At 33.7% G+C, this 25,325-nt stretch overlaps 1 protein-coding gene across 1 annotated transcript in view; it reads right to left on the reverse strand.

Annotated features, from left to right (window-relative positions):
- Trdn (triadin) overlaps positions 1–25,325 on the reverse strand; it is a 296,113-nt gene that overhangs the window by 76,330 nt on the left and 194,458 nt on the right. The window contains exons 15-21 of the mRNA XM_048354014.1: positions 24,928–24,957; positions 24,300–24,317; positions 18,960–18,992; positions 18,816–18,842; positions 17,904–17,930; positions 12,439–12,483; positions 10,135–10,182 (exon numbers count right to left, since the gene is read on the reverse strand). Of these exons, the coding sequence (XP_048209971.1) occupies positions 10,135–10,182; positions 12,439–12,483; positions 17,904–17,930; positions 18,816–18,842; positions 18,960–18,992; positions 24,300–24,317; positions 24,928–24,957 (228 nt within the window). The remainder of the gene's footprint in view (positions 1–10,134; positions 10,183–12,438; positions 12,484–17,903; positions 17,931–18,815; positions 18,843–18,959; positions 18,993–24,299; positions 24,318–24,927; positions 24,958–25,325) is intronic.

Below are 25,325 nucleotides of genomic sequence, written 5' to 3' on the forward strand. Positions count from 1 at the left end.
AGACCATAATAAGGGACTATTTTGCAAACCTTTATGCCAACTAATTCGAGAACTTGGAAGAAATGGATGATTTTCTAAAAAAAATTCATATTCCCAAACTCAACCATGAAGATTTAAACCTTCGAAACAGACCCATATCCAGTATTGAAATAGAAACGGCAATAAATGATCTCCCATCCAAGAAAAGCCCAGGTCCAGACGGATTCACAGCAGAATTCTACAAGGCCTTCAAAACAGAACTTACACCAATATTTCTCAAACTCTTCAATGAAATTGAAAGAGAACATTCACTACCAGACATTCTATGAAGCCAGTATAACCCTCATCCCAAAACCAAGCAGGGACTCATCACAAAAAGAGGACTATAGACCAATTTCCCTGATGAACATAGACTCAAAAATTCTCAAAAAAATTCTGGCCAATAGACTTCAGCAGGTCATCAAAAAAAATCATACACCATGATCAAACTAGTTTCATCCCAGGGTTGCAAATTTGGCTCAATATATGCAAGTCAATTAATGCAATTCACCACATCAACCGGAGCAAGGTTAAGAACCACACTCGATGCAGAGAAAGCGTTTGATAAAATCCAGCACCCATTTATGCTAAAATCCCTGGAAAAACTGGGGTTCCAGGGGACATTCCTGAATATAATCAAAGCAATTTATGACAAACCAACAGCAAGCATAACTCTAACTGGTGAAGAACTAAAGCCATTCTTTTTAAAATCAAGAACAAGACAGGGATGTCCACTCTCTCCCCTTCTCTTCAATATAGTACTAGAATTCCTAGCTAGAGCAATTAGGCAAGAAGAAAATATAAAGGGGATCCAAATAGGAAAAGATGTAGTTAAACTTTCTCTCTTTGCAGATGATATGATCCTATACCTAAAGAACCCCATAGACTCTACCCCCAAGCTACTAGAGCTGATCCAAACTTTGGCAAAGTTGCAGATATAAAATAAACCCTCAAAAATCAATGGCATTTCTCTATGCTAACGACCCAAAGACTGAGGCTGAAATCAGGAAAACAACTCCTTTTGCAATAGCCTCAGAAAACATAAAGTACTAGGAATAACCTTAACCAAAGAAGTGAGAGACCTCTACGATGAGAACTTTAAAAACATGAAAAATGAAATTAAGTCAGAACTAAGAAAATGGAAAAACCTCCCATGCTCCTGGATTGGGAGGATTAATATAATCAAAATGGCAATATTGCCAAAGGCTATCTACAAATTCAATGCAATACCCATTAATATCCCAACACCATTCTTTAATGAAATAGAGGAAGCAATCCAGAAATTCATATGGAACAATAAAAGACCTAGAATAGCAAAAACAATCCTAAGCAGAAAGAACGGTGCTGGAGGAATTACAATACCCAACTTCAAGTTGTATTATAAAGCTATGGTAATAAAAACAGCTTGATATTGGCACCAGAACAGGCCTGAAGACAAATGGAACAGAATTGAACCCAGAAATGAACCCACAGAACTACGCCTACTTAATCTTTGATAAAGGAGCTAAAACAATAGTCTGGAAGGAAGATAGCTTCTTTAACAAATGGTGCTGGCAATGCTGGTTCAACACATGCAACAAACTAAAACTAGATCCTTATATATCACCCTGCACCAAAATCAATTCCAAATGGATCAAAGACCTCGAAATCAAAACAGACACCATGAAAACACTAATCGAAGGAGTAGGAGAAACACTTGGGCTCCTTGGCACAGGACGGAACTTTCTTAACAAAGACCCAGAAAGGCTACAAATCAAAGAAAGGATGGAAAAATGGAACTGCATCAAACTGCAGAGCTTCTGCAGGGCAAAGGACATAGCTTGCAAGATAAACAGAAAGCCCACATTCAATGGACAAAGGCCTCATATCTAAAATATATGCAGAACTAAAAAAAAAATACCTTCCTCCAAAACAAAACCGCAAAGAACCAATAGCCCCCTCATCAAGTAGGCTAGATACTTAAAAAGAGACTTCTCTGAGGAAGAAATGAGAATGGCCAAGAGACATATGAAAAAGTGTTCTACATCACTGGCCATAAAAGAAATGCAAATCAAAACAACATTGAGATTCCATCTCACTCCAGTAAGAATGTCCTATATCAAGAAAACTAACAATAACAACTGTTGGAGGGGATGTGGCCAAAAGGGAACCCCACTTCATTGTTGGTGGGAATGTAAACTGGTTCAGCCACTCTGGCAAGCAGTATGGAGATTCTTCAGAAGGCTAAACATAGAACTCCCCTATGACCCAGAAGCCCCACTTTTGGGTATCTATCCAAAAGACCACAAACAAAATCACACTAAAGCCACCAGCACAAAAATGTTCATCGCAGCACAATTTGTCATAGATAGAATCTGGCACCAACCCAGATGCCCCTCAGTTGAAGAATGGATCAGGAAAATGTACATATACACAATGGAATTTTATGCCTCTATCAGAAAGAATGACATTGCCCCATTTGTAAGGAAATGGAAGGACTTGGAAAAAGTTATACAAAGTGAAGTGAGCCAGACCCAAAGAAACATGGATTCAATGGTCTCCCTTATAGGGAATAATTAGCACAGGTTTAGGCAAGTCACAGCAGAGGATCACAGGAGCGCAATAGCTATAGTCTTATGAACACATAAGATGATGCTAAGTGAAATGAACTCCTTGTTATGGAAACGATTGTTATATCACAGTTGTAACTACTTTCAACGTGCCATATGTAACTGTAGCCTCTATTATTGATGATCGTCTTGTATCACCCTCCTGTGGTTGAACCTACACTTTCTCTGTATCTTATCTGAGTATATTGGAAAGCGGGTATACTGGTATTAGAACTAGGAAATTGGAAGGGAATACCAAAATCGAGAGACACAGGGTAAAAAAAAGACAAACAACTACAAAAGCAATACTTGCAAAACTGTTTGGTGTAAATGAACTGAACAACTCATGGGTGGGCGGAAGATAAAAGGGGAAAGGGGAGGGGAGAAAGAGGGACGAGGTAACAAACAGTACAAGAAATGTATCCAATGCCTAATGTATGAATCTGTAATCTCTCTGTAATTCAGTTTGATAATAAAAAATATATATTTAAAAAATAGAATTCAGAATTGCTTTATATGTCTGTGGGTTGATAGTTTATTAATATTTAGTTCTGAATAAAATTCCTATATAGATATGGCAAAATCTATTGATCCATAAAATAACTGATGGGCATCTTGGTTGTTCCCTAGTTTTAGCAAGTATTAATAAAGTGGTTATAAATATTTGTTTGCTTCTAGTGTGCTTGAAAATTCTACCAGAATAGAATGATGGCTAACTTTATCAATGTTATTTCACAGATCTTGTCTTGGATTTTGTATTCTAAGTTATTCCCAAATTTATTATTCCCAACTATGAGTAACCTCAATCTTTTTTTATGTTATTTTCTAGAAGCTTTTTAGTTTTGTGTTTTTGTCTTTGGAACTATGTGTAATTTGAGTGCAGTATGTAAAATTCATTTTGGATTTCTTTTGTTGCTTTTATTATGGTTGTTATTATTGAAAAGATTTTTCTTCTTCCAGTGAATTGTCAAATGTCAGCTGGTTAAAAGTTTGTGGGTATATTTCCAGGCACTCTGTTCTGTTTCATTAATATATTTGATATTCTTTCTCCTGTACACAGTTTTAATTACTGAATAATCACTATGTTTTGAAGTGTTGTAGTGTCATTTCTTCAACTTTGTTCTCTTTTAATATTGAATTGATTGTCGTGGGTCCTTTGCACCTCCATTTATATCTATCCGTTTAAATATATATGTCATATATATGCTATATATTTTTTGTAATGCAAATTGAACTCAGGGTCTCATGAATTTGAAGTAGTTCCTCAGTGTTCCTAGTTTGTTGAGAGTTATTTTTAAAATTATCAATAAATTTTTGATTTTACATAATTTCTCTATATTTATTGGAATGATTGGGCTATAATAAATTATTAAAGGAGACTGCCTTGCAATACTGAAATAATCCTACTTGCTTAGTATAATTCTTTTTATACACTTTTGAGATTGAAGTGCTTATATGTTAAATGTGAATATAAATGTGTAAATAATTTCCACTTTAACCTTTTGATGGATATGTACATGGTATAAAAATTTTGACTCTTGTAGAGGGTTTACTTGCAAATGCCATTTCAACAATCAAAAACCCATTTTTCCTATGGTTATTGCTAGTGTGACAAAGTTTCTGTCCTTGTAAGTCACCCCTTGTGGAAATAGTAACTTCAAAATTGAAAGACAATTGTTCTTAAAAGTCAGACTAGATATATTCAATAGATATTTATTTGCTATCTAATGCTGTCAGATGTAAATCTACTAAGTGTGCATGGGATGTAGTCTGTGGTGGAATGCATACACTGATAAAATAAAATGGTAGTGACACACCCACATGGCTCTTGGCCCCCAAAAGAGTGACTGACAACTCCCAAGATGAGAGAAGGAAAGATATCCCAGAAACATTGGCATTTATGATAAATTCTGAAACTAATACAGGTTGATTCTCAGCACAGAATAAGAAAAAATATCCCCAACATAAGGAAGAACATAAGAACCTGTGGAATGTGGATTTTTTTTTTTTGTATAGACACAGGAAGTAGAATGTGAGGAGAAGCAGTAAGCCAAGCAAAGCTGGAAGTCACCTTGAGGCTTAATGATAAATAGATCTATAGCATTCTAGTAGGAAATTAATTTTATATTCAGCTACTTATGGGGAACCTTGAAAAACTGATAGTAGTATTGGTGTTTCCTTCATGGAATGCAGAAGTAGAGTATATAGGATGTTTCTGCAGTAATCCTACAATTCTAGTGGGTTTTTCCATGAATTGCAGAAAATGGTTAAGAGAAATAAAAAGGACAGAGAAGCCACATGATGTAAACAAATAGTTCATATCCATGTTGATAAGAAGGCATAATAATATTTTCATGTGAATAGAAATTTGAACATTATGATTATTTCTCTGTTTTATATATATATATATATATATATATATATATATATATATATATATATATATATATATCGCTAATCCATCATCAAATATAGGTAATTATGTCACATGTTCGCTAATTATGGTGTATCAGCAACAATAAAGAATCTTAGTGGTAAAGTGTTCATCTCATGTACATGAAGCTCTGGGTTGGATTCCTCATCACCACATATATAGAAAAAGCCAGAAATGGCATTGTGGCTCAAGTGGCAGAGTGCTAGCCTTGAGCAAAAGAAGCTCAGAGACAGTGCTCATGCCCTGAGTTCAAACCCCAGGACTGGCAAAAATAAAAAAAAAATAAAAAAGAAGCTCGTTATCATTGGTTCATTTTCTGTCTGAAGTTTTCTTCATAGTTGAAAGTCCACCCTACCAATTAACCTTTGAATCACATGAATCAAATGGTGTATTGCAAAAGGAAACCCTTGTGAAACTCCAGTAACAACACAAGCTTCTTTGAACATGTCTTGTTCTAACATGGTAGAATTCAGATCTATTTATTAAAATGATGAAGGAGATTGGAGAGAAAATGAAATCTAAATAAGAAGTCACAAATAAATAAGATAAAAAATTGTATAAGCGATTCTCAAAGTATTGGACAAAGGGAAGAAGTAGTGAATTCTCAAGTGAGAGCACCGATTGCTAAACATTCTCTTGAAAAATGTGTAAAATAATAAACAAGCACGTGTTCTCAATTTCACATGTTGTACATAGACCATCTTTGTTCTGAAGCCCATTCTTGATCCCTACCCCTCTTCTCAGCGCCTAGCTTTTTGTGGGCGCTCAATAAATATTAAATAATGAGAGCAAAATATTTTTTCAAAAAGTTTGCAATTCACAGAAATCAGTAATTTTTTATGATCATTTAACATTTATTGAGGGTCAACAGCATGAGTTAATAAACGTGCAAATAAATAACTAATCAGATATTAAGCAAATAATTAAATACAATTTGTGTTAACTAAACATTGATTTTTACTCCATGGAATTTAAATGTAAAATCACCAATGTCTCTTTCTGTCTCTCTCTCTCTCTGTCTCTCTTTTGATAATTTAGACACACCAGTTACATAAACACTATTATCCAAATAATCTCTTGAAATCATCACTGTTAGATATTTGTAACATTCACTCAAAAATAGAGGATAAATCTACAATAAGTATACATCGCAATTTCAAGAGGACCAGTACATTAAAAAAATGAAAGAATCAATAAGGTGGAAGACAGAGAAAGATAACATTTAGAATTTGGGATTCACCTGTTGCTGTGACAATTGATAATACTATTACAATTATATAGGGTATAAATCTTGACAGAATAGTATCAAAGACAAAGAAATACAGAAAGATTTCAGGAAAATATAATTCCTTAAAATTTTTAAACATTTTAAAATTAAACAAAATTGAGTCTCTTATTACAAGGAAATGAACTTTGATAAATGTATGGTCCATATTTTCTATTTTTATCCTTAATAAAATGGCATATAATTCTGTTCTAATTTATTATTTGTGGTTAATAATAAATAGGCAATCAAATTCTTTTTAAGTTTTAAAAAATATCTTTTCATCTTTCTATTTAAATGGAATTTGAAATTGTTTTTATCTTTTTTCTTGGTATACATTAATTGAAGTGATTTTTACTTGCCAAAAGGATAAAGAGCAATACTTAATATTTTTGTAATAACAAGGCTATCTTCACAAAATCAGGTAACCAAAAACATTTATATTTATATTTATAAAATATTATTTTCCTTTGCATGGGAATCTAGGGATGTTAAAAATAAAGAGATTTTGATCAGATGTACTCTAAGAAAAAAAAGCCTCTATATATTCATATAAGAAATATTCTGTTAAGGAACTGTTTTACATAGAAAATGTTTTTATTTTGAAAATTATTGGAGATTTTGTCATTTGGATCTATTATTATAGACATTAAAAAAACTGTGATAAATTCCAGTATTTCTGAATACATATATTAGTGCATAGTGCATAGATTAGTCTCAGGATTTATTTAATATTCTGTTCCATTTTAAGATTTCTATTAGTGAATTCACAATAGCAGTAATTAATAAAACTCATTTTCCAATAAATGTTTGTTCCTGTGAGAGTTTGCCACAGTTTTGTTTCAGAAACATCATAACAAAATGACATAATTAATGAATAATGAGGACTAGTTTTCCTCTTCAATGTGGAGCAAAGAAAGATTTACCCATTTGTATTCTAATGTCTAAAATATCTGACCATCTTCACTGCTGGAATTAAATCTTATTTATGATAATAATACCTCAGTCACAAAGTCTGTTAAGCAGTTTACTAAAATCCAGATCATCCGAGTATTTCTTTCCATCTATCTAGCTGGCATTAAATCCATAATTTTTTACTGAACACGTACTCTATGCAATACTGCTATGCAATCATAGAGCAGCATGTAAAGACTGCTTTAGTAGTACTGAACATGTAGTAAATGAGAGAAAGAGAAAAGAAGATAATTTGTCAGTGATTTTATAACTTTTTTTTTAAACCTTTCTACCTGAAGATTTAATTCACTTTAAAGGAAGGAATTTTAAAACGGGGAGAAGCTTGCAACTTTAAACCTGCAATTTGGACATTTAAATATTTTTCCCTAGTATTTTTCCATGCCTTATAATGTTTCTTTGGAGTATCTGGTTTGCCTTACTCAAAGCTGGAAGCAAAGCAACTATTACTAATATTTTATTTTGAGAGACAAACATGGAATGAAAGGAAATGACATTTTAGAAGAAAGATAGATTTTTAAAGAGAATTCCAAAGAAAGAAAACATACAAATAATATTAGAATTTGAATACAAGCAAGTGAACCATTTATAATAATGAATTATTATATTGATAGGATGTAACATACTTGTTCAAGATTGAATTCATAAATGTGGAAAGATGACTTTCAGGATAGAACATGCTGTATATTTGTTACCATTACATTCCTTCATCTTCCCTTGAGGGTAGCAGTATTTAGTGTGGAAGAAGTACTGAGAAGAATTGTCCTGTTATTACCAGCAAATTGCTTTGTGCATGAAGAGAGATGGCTAGCAATGTGTGTATGCACTCTTGTATTTTTACATATAATTCATCAAGAACCAGAATTTGGAATAAATAAATTTCTATCTCATACATGTTATGAGGTCTATTTTGCTAAGTTATAGTAACAATATGGATTTTCCATACTATAAAATTCATCCTAGATAACACATTCATAGTATAATTGTAATGCACATTAAGTCTAGTAATTCAGTACACATAATTATATTCATACCAAAAAGTACATTTGAAATCTATTAAAAATTACAAAAAAATTAAAGTTTTTTTCTTAATTCTACAAGTCCAAATTTAAATGAATAAAAATTATTTTTGATGAAAGCTTAATTATATTTCAATGGGTTAAAACTTACTTTTTGTTTACTATCCACAAGGCCATGTACTAAATGATTAATAAATATTAGAATACTCAGCTGAAATATGTACAGTGTAGGTATCTATGATTTATCCAACCTCATTTCCAGTTTCATTAAAATCTTAAAATACTATTAGCTAAGATACACCATTACATAAATGGGTAATGTATTTAAAAACATGATTTCCTATTATGCTCTGCTAAAAAAAGTTAGGCCACTCTCATATAATATTCAAAGTAGAAATGAATTGCAAAGTTAATATAAGAAGAAATTTCCTTTACATGAGCTAAAAGTGCAATATTGATATGTTAAAAAATGTAAAATAATTTAAAAATTACAAAATGATCTGAAGGACTCTCTTTATATCTTGAGGAATTCCTTTTGATCTTTTGCCCACTTCAGGAGTCACAGTGAAACTGACACACATATGAAGATAAGGCAAGATGAACAGTCAATCTGCAAATTGACGATCTCTTATGTGCTCTTTTTATTAGTGTAGGTAATTCGTAATATCTGTAGTAACAAAAGCAGCCCACAGTTGAAATGTGAGATGTTTTATACTTGGAGGGATCCAAACTGGGAAGTTTAATGGAATCAAATGATGTGATTCTTTTAACTTAATTTTAGAGAAAAAACATGCCTTAATGTTCCAGAACTTGTGCCTTTTTGCATCTTTGACACATTTTTTCTTACTGAATTAACAACACCTTGGCAGATTGACAAAATGGAAAATAAATGCCCTCTTTCTAAAGTAAAAAGTTTAAACGCTGGAATTTACATGATTGAGCCAGCTGAAATGGGGATCCCGTGCTCCTAATACGTATTTCTGAGACAAAGTACTCATTGTCTTCAAGAAGTGGTCACAAGTAATCCAGTCTTGTACAGTGTTAGTCGACACTCAGAAACCAAAGAGACTGGAAAGCTTTAACAATTCAATTATAATGTGAGATTTTTACTCTGAGAATCCCAAAGAAATTAATCTTTAACCAATCTTTGCACGTAATTGAGCTCTAGGACAAGGCATAATGTCACTCTTGATGTTTTAGGTCCTGTATGCTACAGCATTTTCCTGAAGCATTTTCTGCAGTGATCTAATTATGATATAGCACCTTTTAAAAATAGAATGCATGGCTACTCTATGGCTTTGTGGCTTAGAACACTAAAATGTCAGGCTTTTCAGGTGAATCAATTAATGAAGTCATCCTATAAACTGAACTCACTTACTTTTGCCATTGATTCCTGTCCCCACCCCCGATGTTTTAGCTTTTGCAGATGAATTTTCAGGCATTGCAAATAGTTTTTGCTTAAATATGACTGGGTCACCTTCATATCTGCTCAGAATCAGTGAAGTGGTATTGAATAAAAGCAGAGCAAGAACATATCTTCTAGTTTCCCTCAGCTGACTTCCTTATTCCCAAAGATCTTCAGCATCTCTGCTGATGTAATTAAGCCGGTGTGGACTTTTCCTGTTTTGAATACATACTAGGAGCTTTACACACAAAAGAAAAACAAACCCAGATTGTCTCCTCACATTCTCCAGGGCACAGAAAAACATGCAAGGACAGTGATATCCAGCAACAGATTTAAAGGTTATTTTCTTCCGCCTGTCTGAATCCATTGCTTTGCTCTGCATGCTGTTGTCTTTCTAAAGAAGATAATGTCAATCTCCTTCATTTTTTTTTTACCTTGTCCCACTGTCTTGGTTGTTTTCTCTTCCTTCTTTGCAGGTACAGCTGCAAAGCAAAGATAAGGTGTAAAGGCAAGATCCAGTCAGAAATACTGCTTGTGCTTATGAGAGCATTCTGCAATGGGTTCAGTGCCAAATACTTTGTTTTTATGAAAAGGTAGTCTCCATGTTTTTTAATGTATTCCTCATCTCTTTATAATGCAATTGAAACCTTAGATCTAATCTTAAAGAATAAGAGAAAAAATGTAATAATCTCTTGCAGTGTTGCCGCTAGCATTTCCATGTTTTTCAACTTGATTCTTCTGCACTGTGTTTTGATAAACAAGCTCTGCAAAGAATTCCACTTGAAGGCACTATGATTAATTGGGTTGGGTTATGTTGCAGGTTATTGCAAGAGTCACTTAGTGTCTTGCAAATGTCAACAAGATTCTCCTTTATATTCAAACTTCCCATGGCTTAATCAACTGAAAGGATAATGTAATCATGTTTGAGATTCATTTAAATATTAAATGAGCCCATTCCAAATCACACGTAGTCAAAAGAGAAATAATAGACTTATGTATGTACTACAATTCTTTTTTTTTTTTTTTTTTTTTGCCAGTCCTGGTGCTTGGACTCAGGGCCTGAACACTGTCCCTGGCTTCTTTTTGCTCAATGCTAGCACTCTGCCCCTTGAGCCACAGTGCCTCTTCTGGACTTTTCTATACATGTGGTTCTGAGGAATTGAACCCAGGGCTTCATGTATACAAGGCAAGCACTCTTGCTGCTAGACCATATTCCCAGCCCTGTACTACAATTCTTGAGTTATTCTTTCTCTAAGATTTATTTCTCTCAGTGGAGGGTTTACTGTTTACCGAGGTAAACATCAACAGTAGAAATTATTCACACAAAATCATTTCATCTCCCCTGAAGTAATTACTTTAAGTGAGAGTGTTCAGAGGATTCTACCAACTTTCCATGAAGAATTGATAGAAACTGAACAGTGTCATCACAAAAAATGTCACCTCACAGCAGGGGGAAATGCAAGAGTTAAAAATGAGACGATAAAATGAATGTAGCTTACTTAACCCACTGGTGAGATTCATAATAGACGATCAGCTAGTTTGTGTTGTTGATGAGATTCAGTATGGTGTATACAGTAGCATGTCTCAATATTGTTAGCAAAGTGTCCAGCTAGAATTCACTTGTCAAAATTTTAGCTTTCCTCTTTTGTTTGCTTTGTGTGTTTTGTCAGTTGTAGGGCTTAGATTTTTTGTGCAAAGCTATTGCTCTACAACTTTGAGGTACAGTTCCCTTTTGGTTTTTGAGTGGTTGGTTGGAGCCAAGAGATGGGGGGGGGGGGGGGTTTCCTGCCTGCATTGGCTTTGATCTTTGGTCCTCAGACCTCAGCCTCCTGAGTAGCTAGGATTACAGGCTTGAGTTACAGGCACCCAGCCTATTATTGTAGGGAATCTGTTAAATTCAGGTTGTTTTTGAAGAAACAATGAAACTAGTAAGAAATGTGTGTAAGGTAACTGGCACTGATCTTTTCAGAATGAATATAATGAAAGAAGGAAAGAAAGAAAGAGAGGAAAAGGATGAAAGAAGGGAGGAAAAAGGGCCAAAATGGAAGGAAGACTGGAGAGAGGAAGAATAGGAAGAATGCAAGAAGGTAAGGTGGGAGGGAAAGAAGATAAATTGTTTCATATATGTGAGTGTGTATTCAAGATAGTTTTACTATTTAAAAAATATCTTCAAAGGTACTGGCAACATTATTGATTTTATTCCAAACTTCCCAATACATTTCAAAAAGAATACTGTACCCAAGTCAAGAGCTCATGACATTAACTTCTTAATTTCATATTGTTCAAGTGAACAATTTCATATGAAAATTGTTAATCAAAAGTTGATTTGTTCCAGCCCTAATCACTTCAAGAAATATACTGAATTTGAATGAAATGACTGTAATCCAGGGATATTTCTACAATATTCCCAAACTAGTTTGCAATTTGACTATAATTATTAGCATCAATTAAGAAGCCTAAGTAAATCATATTGTTACTATCATGCCTATAATGCTAGGGCCTTGAAAGCATAAATATTACAGATTTCCAAAGTGCACTTGTTTCTGTATCTATGATACAGTGAAACCAATGAATAAGTGCTTTATTAAGTGCTAACTTGTATATAAATTTAAAAGCTTAGATTAATGAGTTACAATGACAACATAATTTTTAAGTTGATTTTAATTTTTAATAATTTTTTTTTACTTCTTCAGAGAGTTGAACAAAAGAGTTGCAATTTGTGAGTATAATGCATTTACCTTTCTTGGTGGAGGCAGCAGCAACTTCTTTGGCTTGTTCAGTTTCTGAAAATTCAGTTATTAAAGGAGTGAAAAATGGGTCTCAGAGATTGCAGATCAATACCTTATAATATGGTAAGTCAGACAAAAGCCCAGCTAGCATGAGGTAAAGTCTAAGTGACACCTGAAAGCAAAGCAAGCTGCAAAGAAAGCCAAACACAAAGTTGTTATATGATTTTATTTCCCAATAAACTAGTTTCAATAAATAACAATACAGAAACTGCCTCCTAAAGTATAATTTGTGATATTAAATATATTCTTATTATGGCTTAATGTGTAGAATAAGATGGGAAACACATTTTAAGTAATGACTTCTAGAGAAGAGCATTTGAAATGCCTTGAAATTCCTTTGTTTGAAATGCCTTTGTTTCTTGATTTATAGCAATGTGGCCTCAGTAAACTACCTTTACATTGCTAAAGATCAGCATAATGTTATAGAGATTCCACTTGAATATTGCTGAGAGAGGAAGAGAGAGAATTATGAAGGCCACAAATGGCTTCCTCAGATTTCATGGAAGTTAAGAGCGCTGCCATGAAGACATATTCTGTAATAATGGTTTTTATTCAAATTTTGGAATCTTAACTCTGGAGTCCACAGAAAAGTAAGAAAAATAATGAAGTGGTAGTGTTTTTGGAATCATTTAGTTGCTCCTTTAGTACATTTTTTTTGTATGAGGTTATTCTTCTTGACTTCATATTTTCACTTTTATTTCAGGATTTTTGGTGGGTTTTTTTTTTTTTTTTTTTTTTTTTTTTTTTTTTGCCAGTCCTGGGGCTTGAACTCAGGACCTGAGAATTGTCCCTGGACTCTTTTTCCTCAAGGCTATCACTCTGCCACTTGAGCCACAGTTTCACTTCTGGCTTTTTCTGTATATGTGGTCCTGAGGAATCGAATCCAGGGCTTCATGCATGCTAGGCAGGCACTCTACCACTAGGCCATATTTCCAGCCCTCATATTTGTTTTCATTGGCATTTGTATGTAACACACCCATTCCCATGTTTATTCTTCAGATAAGGCTCCAGAAACAAGGAATCAACAGGCCAGGTAGCTTCACAGCCTTGTCCTCCCTGTGCCCCAGAAACTGAAGGGTATCAGGCATAGGAAGGAAGACTTTCAGGTCTTCCTCAGTAGGAGAAAACAAAAGACTTCTAATATAAAGTGCTCAGGTTGGAAATCATACCCTCTTCTTTATGCTGTCTCAGGACTCCGAGCCTTAGGACCTAGCTCCCTCATATTCCCTTCAGATAGACTTAGATGAGTGGGTCTGCAAGTTCAGTACATCTCTCACTCATCCCAGAGTTTTGTTTTTTGTTTGTTTGTTTGTTTTTGCAAGACCTAGGGCTTCAACTCATGGCTTGAGCACTAACCCTGGCTTCTTTTTACTCAAGGCTAGCATTCTACCACTTGAGCCACAGCTCCACTTCTGGCTTTTTTATATATAACTATATATGTGGTGCTGAAGAATCAAACATAGGGCTTCATGTATGCGAGGCAAGCACTCTACCATTAGGCCATATTCCTAGCCTTCATCCCAGAGTTTTGTTCAAACACAGAGACTGCATCCAGGGAGTTGACTCAATCATTATGTGGTCCAGCCTGAGAATCTACATATCTAACCAGTTCCCAGAAGACACTTATACTGTTGGTTTATTACTCACTGTGTGGATTTGGTAAATAAATTTCCCCTAAGGACTAATATCACTTTGATCTTTATCCATTTACCTCAGTGACTTCTATCATTTCTGTAGTCCAAACAGTTCCTATGGCTCTGAATTTTTCTTCAGACTAATACCTTACTATATCCACCCCCCCCCCCCCGCCATTCTATTCAGCAAACATTGGTAATACATCCTTTTGTGAAAATTTAGCATGGATGGTGTTAGACTACCAAAATACTTTATAATCTAAAAAGATTCTATGTGTCTGGTTCTCTCTGCTTAGACATGTCTAATCTTAGACATGTCTAATCTAATTTCTGTTTTGATAGCTACAGTACTAGAAGATACAGCAAGGAATTGTAGGGAAGGGATTAGATATATTTTGTAGTATTTTTTATAGTCTGTTAGTATATTTTATTTAGCATTTAAAAAAGAGTAAATCATGTAAATTTTAAATTTTATTTTACCTTAAAGTTTCCTCATCACACTTTTTCTGGCTAAAGATTCCTTTCTTCCCCTCTGCCCCCCACTTTTTTTTGTTATTGTTGTTGCTGTTGGTCATGGGGCTTGAATTTAGGACCTAAGCACTATCCATGAGCTCTTTTGCCAAAGGCTAGTGCTCTACCACTTTGAGCTACAGCTCAACTTCCAGTTTTCTGGTGGATAAATGGAGATAAGAGTCTTATGTACTTTATTACATGGGCTGGCTTTGAACTACAATCCTCAGATCTTAGCCTCCTGTGTAGCTAGGATTACAGCATAAGCCACAAGCACCCTGCTCAAACATCATTCAAAATTATTTCTAAGTGAAGAGAAAAAGCAGAGGGGCTTCCTCACTGGACTTTTTAAGGAAGGTCTTTAGAGTCCTTTAATAAAATCTGAAACTTTCCTATAAGGAAGTATTTGCTATACAGGGAAATAAAATATTCAGATGTGGAACTATGAGTATTCCAAGAGTTGTTCACTGTACTAGGTTATACCTATCCCAGTTTTTATTTGCTTTTTAAACTTAAATGATTGTTGAGGTTTTTGTTTGTTTTATTTTGGTATTTGGGTTTAGATGTGCAGATTTGTACTTATTGAGCATATATGCTACCATTTGCACCTGTTTTTCTTTAGTTGTTTTTCAGTTAGTACCTCACATTTTTTATTATGGCAAACCTCAGACCATGGGCATCCCTGATGTAGCTTCCTATGCACCTAGGATATCGGGTGCCCCATTCATTACTTGGCTTGCTGGTTTAGATTGAGGTCTTGCTAAATTTGTACCTGGGCTGGCCTTATACTTCAGGCCTTCCCATCTTCACATCCTGAGTAGATGGAATTGCAGGCTTTCACCAACACATCAATTCCTTTGCATCGAGCTTCTTTTTGCTTATACTGTGATAACGAACGAATCTGTGCTGACTTGCGGAAATTGTAAATCTAGACTTCACAGTCCTCCCTCACTGCCAACACTCTTCTTTCAGCAACACCATGCCTAGAGGCATGTACTTTCAGATGAGGAAGAGCCTCCTTAGTATTGCCTCAATTAAATACTGGGAAAGAAAATAATGAACACAGCCAGAGGCCCAGTAATAAAATCTCCTTATAGTATGTTTTAAAGGGCATCAATATAAACAAGTTTCTATGAGAATAGATAACAAGCACAGAGCTTGTCCTTGCTTGGTATTTCTCCTATAGAATTTTATTATTCCTGGAAATTTCAAAACTGAGGGTAGATTGTAGTCATTTCTTTAACCCATCGTTAATAATTTTTTGTTTTTTCCATGGACTAGCTTTGTCCATTTCAGCTTTCCTTTTAAATTCAATATCATGGGATTCTATCACATAAATAATTGATTCATGTTAATTCAGCTACATGTCTTACCTATATTTGCCCTCATCATTTAAGACAGTGTAAAATCATACTTAAGATGTGGAGGTTCTCTACACAAAAGAATATGGAATATTTAAAGGCTTTTTGGAAATATTTGTAAAAGTATTAAATATTTATGCTAGGAATTATCTTCACATGGATTCCACTATTAAAAACAGCTATGCAAATTTTGCTATCAATCTTAAATCAAAAACATTTCTTTTAGTGGTTGAACAAATAGTTGAACACATGATATTTTTAGAGAACGTAGACAGTTTATGAATTAATGTTGATTATTGTTTTTATTGAAGGATAATGTCCATGCCAAGTCAAAATAGCTTAACTGTATAAGGAGCTAAATATTAACCCTTGATATTTTTAATATTGAGTTTAAATAGTTTAGCAACCTAACTTTCTAATTTCTTACAAAAGATGCTGATGTCTTCAGAACTCGATTGGAGAGCTCCACAGATTGGAGTGTTTACAGATGTTGTTTGCAGATGAACATTTTTATCCATATGTCACATTTCTGAGTAAGAAATTGTTAATTTTCAGAGTAATTTTCAATCAAAAATTCTCTATCAGAGTTACAAAATTACCAGTTTTGTTTTATGAATTTTCTTGATTATGTATTTTTACAGAATAAATGTTAGCATGCTCAGTCATCCATGACACAGAGATCCAATTAGCTTTATATTCAACTTTAAATTCAAAACTTTTATGAACATGAAATGGAAGTCTAGTTTCATGCTAACCCACTCTTGTAAAGTTATCTATATCTATTTGAACAACTCCAGCCATGAAGTTTTTGTTAAAACAAAAGGCAAGTCTTTCACACCAAGCTTCTTAATATACTTTCTAATTATACTAAAATATCCTATAAACAAGATGACTTATCTAAAAAATATCCAACAAGAAATAAAATACATTTTTAACGTACTAGTATCGCCCTCAATATTTACTGTTCTTTGTGTTGTTTTTTTATTTGTTTGTTTTTTGTTTTTGGCCAGTCTTGGGCCTTGAACTCAGGGCACTGTCCCTGGCTTTTTTTTTGTTTTTTTCACTCAAGGCTAGCACTCTGCCACTTGAGCCACAGCACCACATCTGGCTGCTGTCTATATATACGTGGTGCTGAGGAATCGAACCCAGGGTTTCATGTATACAAGGAAAGCACTCTTGCCACTAGGCCATATTCCCCATCCTGCCCTCAATATTTATTTTCTCTAACTTAAAAGAAAAATTCAAACAATTATATCTTTCATTGTGATTTAATTATAAAGTCCATATATGAAACTTAAAGGAGATAACCATAGTTTTACTTGCTGTAAAATGCTTGTGTTTAAAGTAATTTTTACTAATGACAATTGAGAAATACTAGGGGAAGTGAGCATATTTCCCTCAGCATATTGTCAAAGCTATCATTGATGCGAGTGTCCTATTATGGTTGGTTATTAGTTAATACTTCATATCTAAGAACATAAACATTGAAATAAAATGATGATTCTACAAAATAAATGTTAGGAAAACATTGAGGGAGACAAGATTTCATTTAAGACCTCAGTTTCAGAAAAATTAGATTGAACAAGTTAGTAATTCTTAGGATTTTTCAATAATTGGAAGAGCTAGCTTTGTAGAGGAAGAGGCAAAAGCACAAACAAATGACAAGACAGATTATGATGGGAAAATTCAATATTTACAAGTTAAAGTTCTATATTTGCATAAAATGGATTCACAGAAAAGAAAGACAGCAGTATTTTTGCATGTTGTTGCAACATAACAAATAATCATACACAGAACATTTGGTAAGCCAGCCTTAAAAATTAGCATTAGCAAATTCCATAGCAGAAAACTGAAATGAGTAAGCTGTTAAAAAATAAGTAAGCTTTTTAAAAACTGTTGTTCAACATACTTGTTTTTACTTGTTTTTCACTTGGAGCTGTTAATAACAAGAAAGAATAAGATCTACACGAATTAATGTTTGCCTACTCTTTCTAAAATAATTATAACTGAAACTTCAAAGTTTTGTCTGAAGAATATATATATATATATATATACATATATATATATATATTTTTTTTTTCCTGGCAATTGAGGAAAAGTGGATCTGGAAAAGAGAAAACACCACCCTACCATTTTCTGGGAAGTAACTTGATAACAAATATTTTCCATGAATTCCAGATTATTTTGATTTTATCATATACCATCTTCAAACAGAGAATGCTCCTTCACTGTTTTCCATTTTAAGTTCTCAAAGCATTTGATGATTTTTATATTCATACAAATGCACAGTCATCAGTTCTTAAAATAGTATGAAAAGAAAGAAATCACTCAACAACTTCTCTGATGGTTCTAATTTTAACAATATCGCTAACCACTGTTAAATTGTTGCATTATAATCACATCTTGGAATATATATATATATATATGCATACAAATATGCACACAAATATATGTGATCTCCATACATTTAAATTATTGTATATCTTGATGTCCAATATAGCCTGTGATATTTAACTTTTAATTTTTCAATTTAGTTGCTTTACTAGCCATTTTGTAGGGCTCTCCATGTTTGTATTTGAATGTTGGTTCTTAGCTTCTGCTTATATGCATATGTATGAAACTGTGTTATGGTCTACTTGTGGGATTTCACTGATGGAAACATAGACTGTACTCATAAAGAGGACAGAAATTCCAGAGTTAAATATGGCTGTTGGTGGAAAATGCTGAAATAATCACTTATTTCCTATCTTCTAGTGTTACTGAGACTGAGTCTGCCTACAAGCATTAATAGAAACAGTCCAACTACACAAATCATACCAACCTGGATGGTCTTTCTTTGGTGATTTTGCTGTGTTAAATGAGAAAAGAAAAAAAATCATTATTTCAAGCTAGTCACTTATAATTCAATATTCAATTAAGAAATAATATTGGAAAATTACAAAAACAGAAGAAACTTAGAACTTACCTGGTTCTGCATGTTTTTCTTTCTTTTCCTGTTCTAAAAATATTATTACTGTTAGTATTTTTACCATTTAAGTTTTATTTTTTATTTATTTTTATTGTCAAGGTGATGTACAGAGGGTTCACAGTTACATATGAAAGGTAGTGACTTCATTTCTTATCAAACTTGTTACCTACTCCCTCATTTTCTCCCACCTTCCCTCCACCTCCCCGAAGCTGTACAATTAGTTTACAATATAATTTCTTTTAAGTATTGCTGTTGCATTGTCCACCCTTTGTCTTTTGTTTCACCATTTTGATGTTCCCCTTCATGTAAGTTGATGCTAAGCAAAATGAACTCCAAGATATGGAAATAAGTGGTATTCATTGTTGTTGACATTTTTAATGTGCTATGTAAAATTATTTCTTTGTTCTTGGTTTTTCTTCCCTATGGTCTAGCCCTTGTTGTCACTGTATTTGATTTGGCTACCCTGGGTATTATATATATGTTTATCCTTTAAGTTTTATGTGTACTAACTTTTTCTTTTTTTTACATTTAGTTAGATTTGAACTTAAACCTTCATACCCTCCATCTTGATTGCTGATGGCTTGAGCCATGCCTTCTCCATTCCAGGTTTTTACTGATTAATTAGAAATGGACATTCACAGTTGTTTCTGTCCCTGGCTTCAAACTCTGGTTCTCTTATCTCAGCAAACTGAATAGTTAGGATAACAGGTATGAGCCATCCTTACCCAGCTAAATTTACTTATTGTGGGGCTTAGACTCAGGGCCTGGACATTGTCCTGGGCCTCTTTCTGTACAAGGTTAGCACTCCACCTCCTGAGCCACAGTGTCACTTCTGGTTTTTGATTGGTTAATTGGACATAAAGAGTCTCATGGGGACTCTTCTGCCCAGGCTGGCTTCAAAACATGATCCTCAGATCAAGCCTTTTGAGTAACTAGGATTACAGGTATGAGCTAACAGAGCTGCTTAAAATTAATTATTTTAACAACAACATGAACATGTTGAAGCTGAATTTCAGCAACTAATAACCATTTCAAAATCATTAAGGCTGTACACAAAAAGAAAGTATTTCATTTTCTCATAAAACTATCAAATTACTCTGAATGTTAAAAAAAATTCAAATGTTTCTTAAGATTAAAAACCAGTAAAACAAAACAGAATCTGTAAAGAATGGAAATAAATTAAATTTTCTGTCATTTTTATAAAAAATAAATTTTGAATTAAAAGTAATAAAAAATTGAGAAGAGAGGGGGCTGGGGATATGGCCTAGTGGCAAGAGAGCTTGCCTTGTATACATGAGGCCCTGGGTTCGATTCCCCAGCACCACATATACAGAAAACGGCCAGAGTGGCACTGTGGCTCAAGTGGCAGAGTGCCGGCCTTGAGCAAAAGGAAGCCAGGGACAGTGCTCAAGCCCTGAGTCCAAGGCCCAGGACTGGCCAAAAACAAAAAACAAAAAACAAAAAAAAAACAAAATTGAGAAGAGAGGAAATTTATTTAAAAAGTAAGAAAAAAGTATACTTATTATAGATCTTAAAAATATTTCTTAGAGGGATGAGCAAAGAGTCTTATGGCAGATAAAGGAAGGAATGAGATTTTAGACCAGTTTGAAAAATATTTTAGAAAGTTTGTATTTAAATAAATAGAGCACGATGATGACTGAATTCTGTCTCATATGTGGGAGTTGTAGGGAGGAGATCCATTGTCCAATTTTTGTCCTAGGTAAAAATACAAGATTTTACCAGAAAAATAACTAAAGTAAATAAGGGTTAGTGGGCCTGGGAATGGGGCCCAGTTGTAGAGTGCTTGCCTAGCATGCAGGAAACCTTGTGTTCAATTCCTCAGCACCATATATACAGAAAAAGCCAGATGTGGTGATGTGACTCAAGTGAAAGAGCGCTAGCCTTGAACAAAAAGAAGCCAGGGGCAATGCACAGGCCCTGAATTCAAAAATAAAATTCAAAAATAAAACAAATTCAAAAAATTCAAAAATAAAACAAATACATACATACATACATACATACATACATACATACATGCATGCATGGGCTAGCTAGGGGTACGGCTCAAATGGTAGAACACCTGTGTAGCAAATGCTAGGCATTAAGCTCATCTCTCACTGCTGCTAATTCAATATTCTCAAGAGATGAAAAAGAATGCGTTTCATATGAAGATCCTTTTCCAAGGCTCTTCTTATAGTTTAGAGATTAATTTGGTTAAGCTATCCCTTGCTGAGTTGTATTTAAGGCAAAAAATAAAGGAGGAAGCAAAATACTCTTGCATAATTTATCAGACAAAACTTTCTAAGGGAATTCTCAATTGAAATGTGCTATTTTCAGAACCCATTTTTGTCAATATTGACTGAGACAAAGCATTATTGTGGCTTCTCTATGAAATAAACACTGCCATTGTAATGAGCACTAAATTTCTATGAAGTGCTATTGTCTGTATTCCTTTCTCATTTATTTTAGATTTTGAAAAGCTAGTCAAATTAAAAGACTATTATCAAGTAATGCTACAGTGGAAACACAATGCTATTTGAGCTTTTAAAGAAAAACAATAGATAATTTTCTTAGTTTCATTTAAGAAAAAGGTTCTGAAGACAGAAAGACATTTTTATGCAGAAAATTTTCTATGAGTCATCTCTTATGTTGTACTGTTTCCTATGGACATCACATCAATCACCCCACAGGCAATTTCATTTCCTAGGCTTGTACTAATGTATTCATAACAAACAACTCATCTCTTCTCAGGCAACTTTAGGCACTAAGACCAATAAAATGAATCATTTGGCTATGTGTGGCAAGTTTAAAGGAAGAAGCATAGGTGGCCTAGCTAAAATTAAGCCTAAAGAAAACATTACTAAACATTGTCTTCAAATGGGAAGTCATTAAATGATTTGTTTATTTAGTTGCTGAATGAAAGCTGAAGTTATGGGCTGGGAATATGGCCTAGTGGCAAGAGTGCTTGCCTTGTATACATGAGGCCCTGGGTTTGATTCCTCAGCACCACATATACAGAAAATGGCCAGAAGTGGCGCTGTGGCTCAAGTGGCAGAGTGCTAGCCTTGAGCAAAAAAGAAGCCAGGGACAGTGCTCAAGCCCTGAGTTCACGGCCTAGGACTGCCCCCCCCCCCCGCCCAAAAAAAAGAAAGCTGAAGTTATGAAACATTTCTGTGACATATGTAGAGAGATGGCATCAGAAAATACTGAAACCCATGTAGTTGTATAGCAAAATAAAACACCAGAGACAGCGGGCTCAGTAGGGGCCTCCTGCGTGGAGGATGCGTATTTGCCGTCTTCAGTGCATGTTCAACCTCTCCCCACCTCCGAGCCACAATAAAGTGGCTTGACCCCCCGCCCCAAAAACTAAAAAAAATAAATAAAACAACAACTGATGATGATATTCAAAGTGAAAGGTTCCCCCTCTAATATTAGAAAACCATCCTATAAGCAGAGAGGTATCTCTGATAATTTGAAATAATGCTATGTCAGAAGAGACACTGCATAATTTTCCTTAGAAGGGATACTGCGGAATGTAATTGTTGTGTTACCTCCATTAGCTTAATACATATAAATTAATTCATGAATGCTACAAGGACTACCAAATTATGCCTGTGATTGATTCAGGATTATTTCCTTGTTGCTACTGTTGTTGTTGTTGCTGTCACTTTTTTGAAAAAACAAAAAGATGTACAAGACAGAAATTTACAAAATGTTGGCTACTTTTCATCCTGATTTCTTTATCATATTTATTTTTAAGCCAAAACAAAACAATTAACTTTGAGAATTATGATAACTAGAAAACTATAAACAAAATACACAAGAAAACTATACAATTGCACAAGGCAATCTTAAAGACATAAAACATGCAAATCAAGTAAATTCAAAGACACCACCATAAATAACAGCCAAAGGCAAAAATAGGTAACAACCAGAGCAAACAAGTTTATTTGAAAAGAATTAATAGTTCTTAGGAAGAAAAGGGTTTCTTCCCATAATTGTCACTCAGGTTAAAGTCCATAGACCTTCTCAATGAGTGGAAACAGTTGGCTTTTACTGAATTCCTTAAAAGTCATATTTATTTGTTAAATATTGCAATGCTTTGAGGAGTGCCCAGGAGGTGCAGTGTAGCTACAGAAACTTTTAAATCATATAAAATGCAATAATGGTAGGGCCTTAAGTTTAAACATACATTTGTATATACATATAAAAACACACATTTAGACACACATATGTACATACATATATATGTATATATGTGGATGTGTGTGTATATATATGCATTAATGGCGCTTTTTATTCTTTCGTTTTCTTCCATTTTTTTACTGGTGAAATGCTTTATGAAATGGCTTCTGTATATCTGGGCCAGAACTCATCAGCAGCTGTGTTCACTCATAAATCTAGGGGGATGAACAAGCACATACTTCTCTATTGACAAATTGCTCCCTCTGGTTGGGCTATAGCATAGTTTCACAATTCTTTCTACAGTATATGTTTGAACATTTTTATGACATACCATAGCTCTCACCATCGTAACTTTGCATGGGGCTAGTTCATACGTAAACACTTTTAGAATTGCTGCATACTTTAAAAAAAATCTGTAGTATCTTAAAATCTTTACATTCCTAGAAAAGTGCTAATGTTTAATGGATAATTGAGTAGCGGTCAGTTGTTATTAATTTTCATGTGTCAAATATGTGAAATTTTCTTCAGAGGAGTATGTATATTGTAAAACATACAACTTCAAGGTTTGCAACTTTATTTATTAATTTCTTTCAACCAGCTTTAGCACTGTACCCAAGTAATTGAGCAAGGCTGCAGGTAGGGATCAAGAAATTCTATTTCACAAAGCTATAGTGCCTCTTGGAAGAAAATCATTTATGGAAAAAAGTGCTACATCTGACAAGAGCATACTAAAGTATGTAGGGGTTATTCAGGAAGAAACATAGTGGGAAGAGGATAAAAAAGCAAATTGGTCAAAGGACTTCTATTGAGTATTTTCTTAGAATCTAGAATTAAATTAGGTTACAAGTACTAAATTTACATATGTGTAGTAAATGGTAGTTCTAAGAATGCTGGCTATGCTACTCTGAACTTTAGATTTTATATCCTTCATTCTTTTTTTAAAATTTAATTTTATTGAAAGGTGATGTACCCAGGGGTTAGAGTTACATTTGTAATATCCTTCATTCTGACAAAAAGAAATCAACTGGGTTCAGGTACATAGCACACATAAAAGCAAGGTTTAAAATTGCAGGTCTAAACAGACCAGCAGGCCAATGACAGTGGTAGCAAGGACAAAAATGTAGCTACGCAGCTACGCATGCAATCCCTTACTTTTTCCCTTGGGCAGTTCTGTTGAAAAAAAAAAAAAAAAGAAAACCATAGCTCTTAACAAGCTCCAAGGATAAAGTTTATTACCAGCACGTGTGTTAGACTTTACATTTTCCCATCCTCCCTCCATATCAGTTTGAACTTCACACTGCCTTGCTTTGGAGTTTCGCCAATTATCACAGGTAGTTCTGTAACTTGATTCTAAACATCCTTTGACAAAGAATAAAATCTATAATGATATTATTAACCATTTTAAATTATTAATACTAATAATATTAATAAATATTGGAATAAACACATTATATATATTTAGATAAGAACAAGTAGTTCAAATTTTTGGTAAAAGTTTATTTAAAAATAATGTGAAAAGTAAATATATACAGTATTTATTATGATGATATCTGTTATTATAACAATAACTACTATTTTGGACATTTTTTTTTCAATTTTAGGCTACTGCTCTGTCACTGAACTTCAGGCAAACCTATTTTTATTATCGTCAAATATTTCTCATGACAATCTCTCACTCCCTCTTTTGTGTTGATTTTTTTCCTGTAGGTTAATTTTTTAAGAAAAAATATTACTTCAGGGTTCATCAGAAAAAAAGTGACAAGGGAATTATTTCTACTACCTTCTGAAGCTTTTTTTGTTTTCTTCGAATCTGAAAATATAAGAATAAATTATTGTTAAAACAATCAGCAAAAAATCATCAACCACAAATTTCTATTAACACTGAAATAATTTTCACCAAAATGCATTGCTTTTATGAAGTATTTCTAAAATATGACTAAAGAGAAGGATGTAATTCTCATCCTTTGAAAAGATGAATGCTAAGGAATGAGGATTTCAAATTTTCAAAGTATAATATACAGAAAAATATGAAAGAGAATATGTATATACAATTCATTAGAGATTTTCATATAGCACTTAGTAAATTTTTAATAAAAAAATCTAACAAAATATGTACTTGATTTCAATAAAGATGTATTCCAGTTTATGACGTTTCATTGTGGCTTAATATGTTGAGGA

Source organism: Perognathus longimembris, chromosome 9, assembly GCF_023159225.1.
Source record: "Perognathus longimembris pacificus isolate PPM17 chromosome 9, ASM2315922v1, whole genome shotgun sequence".
Lineage (NCBI taxonomy): Eukaryota > Metazoa > Chordata > Mammalia > Rodentia > Heteromyidae > Perognathus > Perognathus longimembris.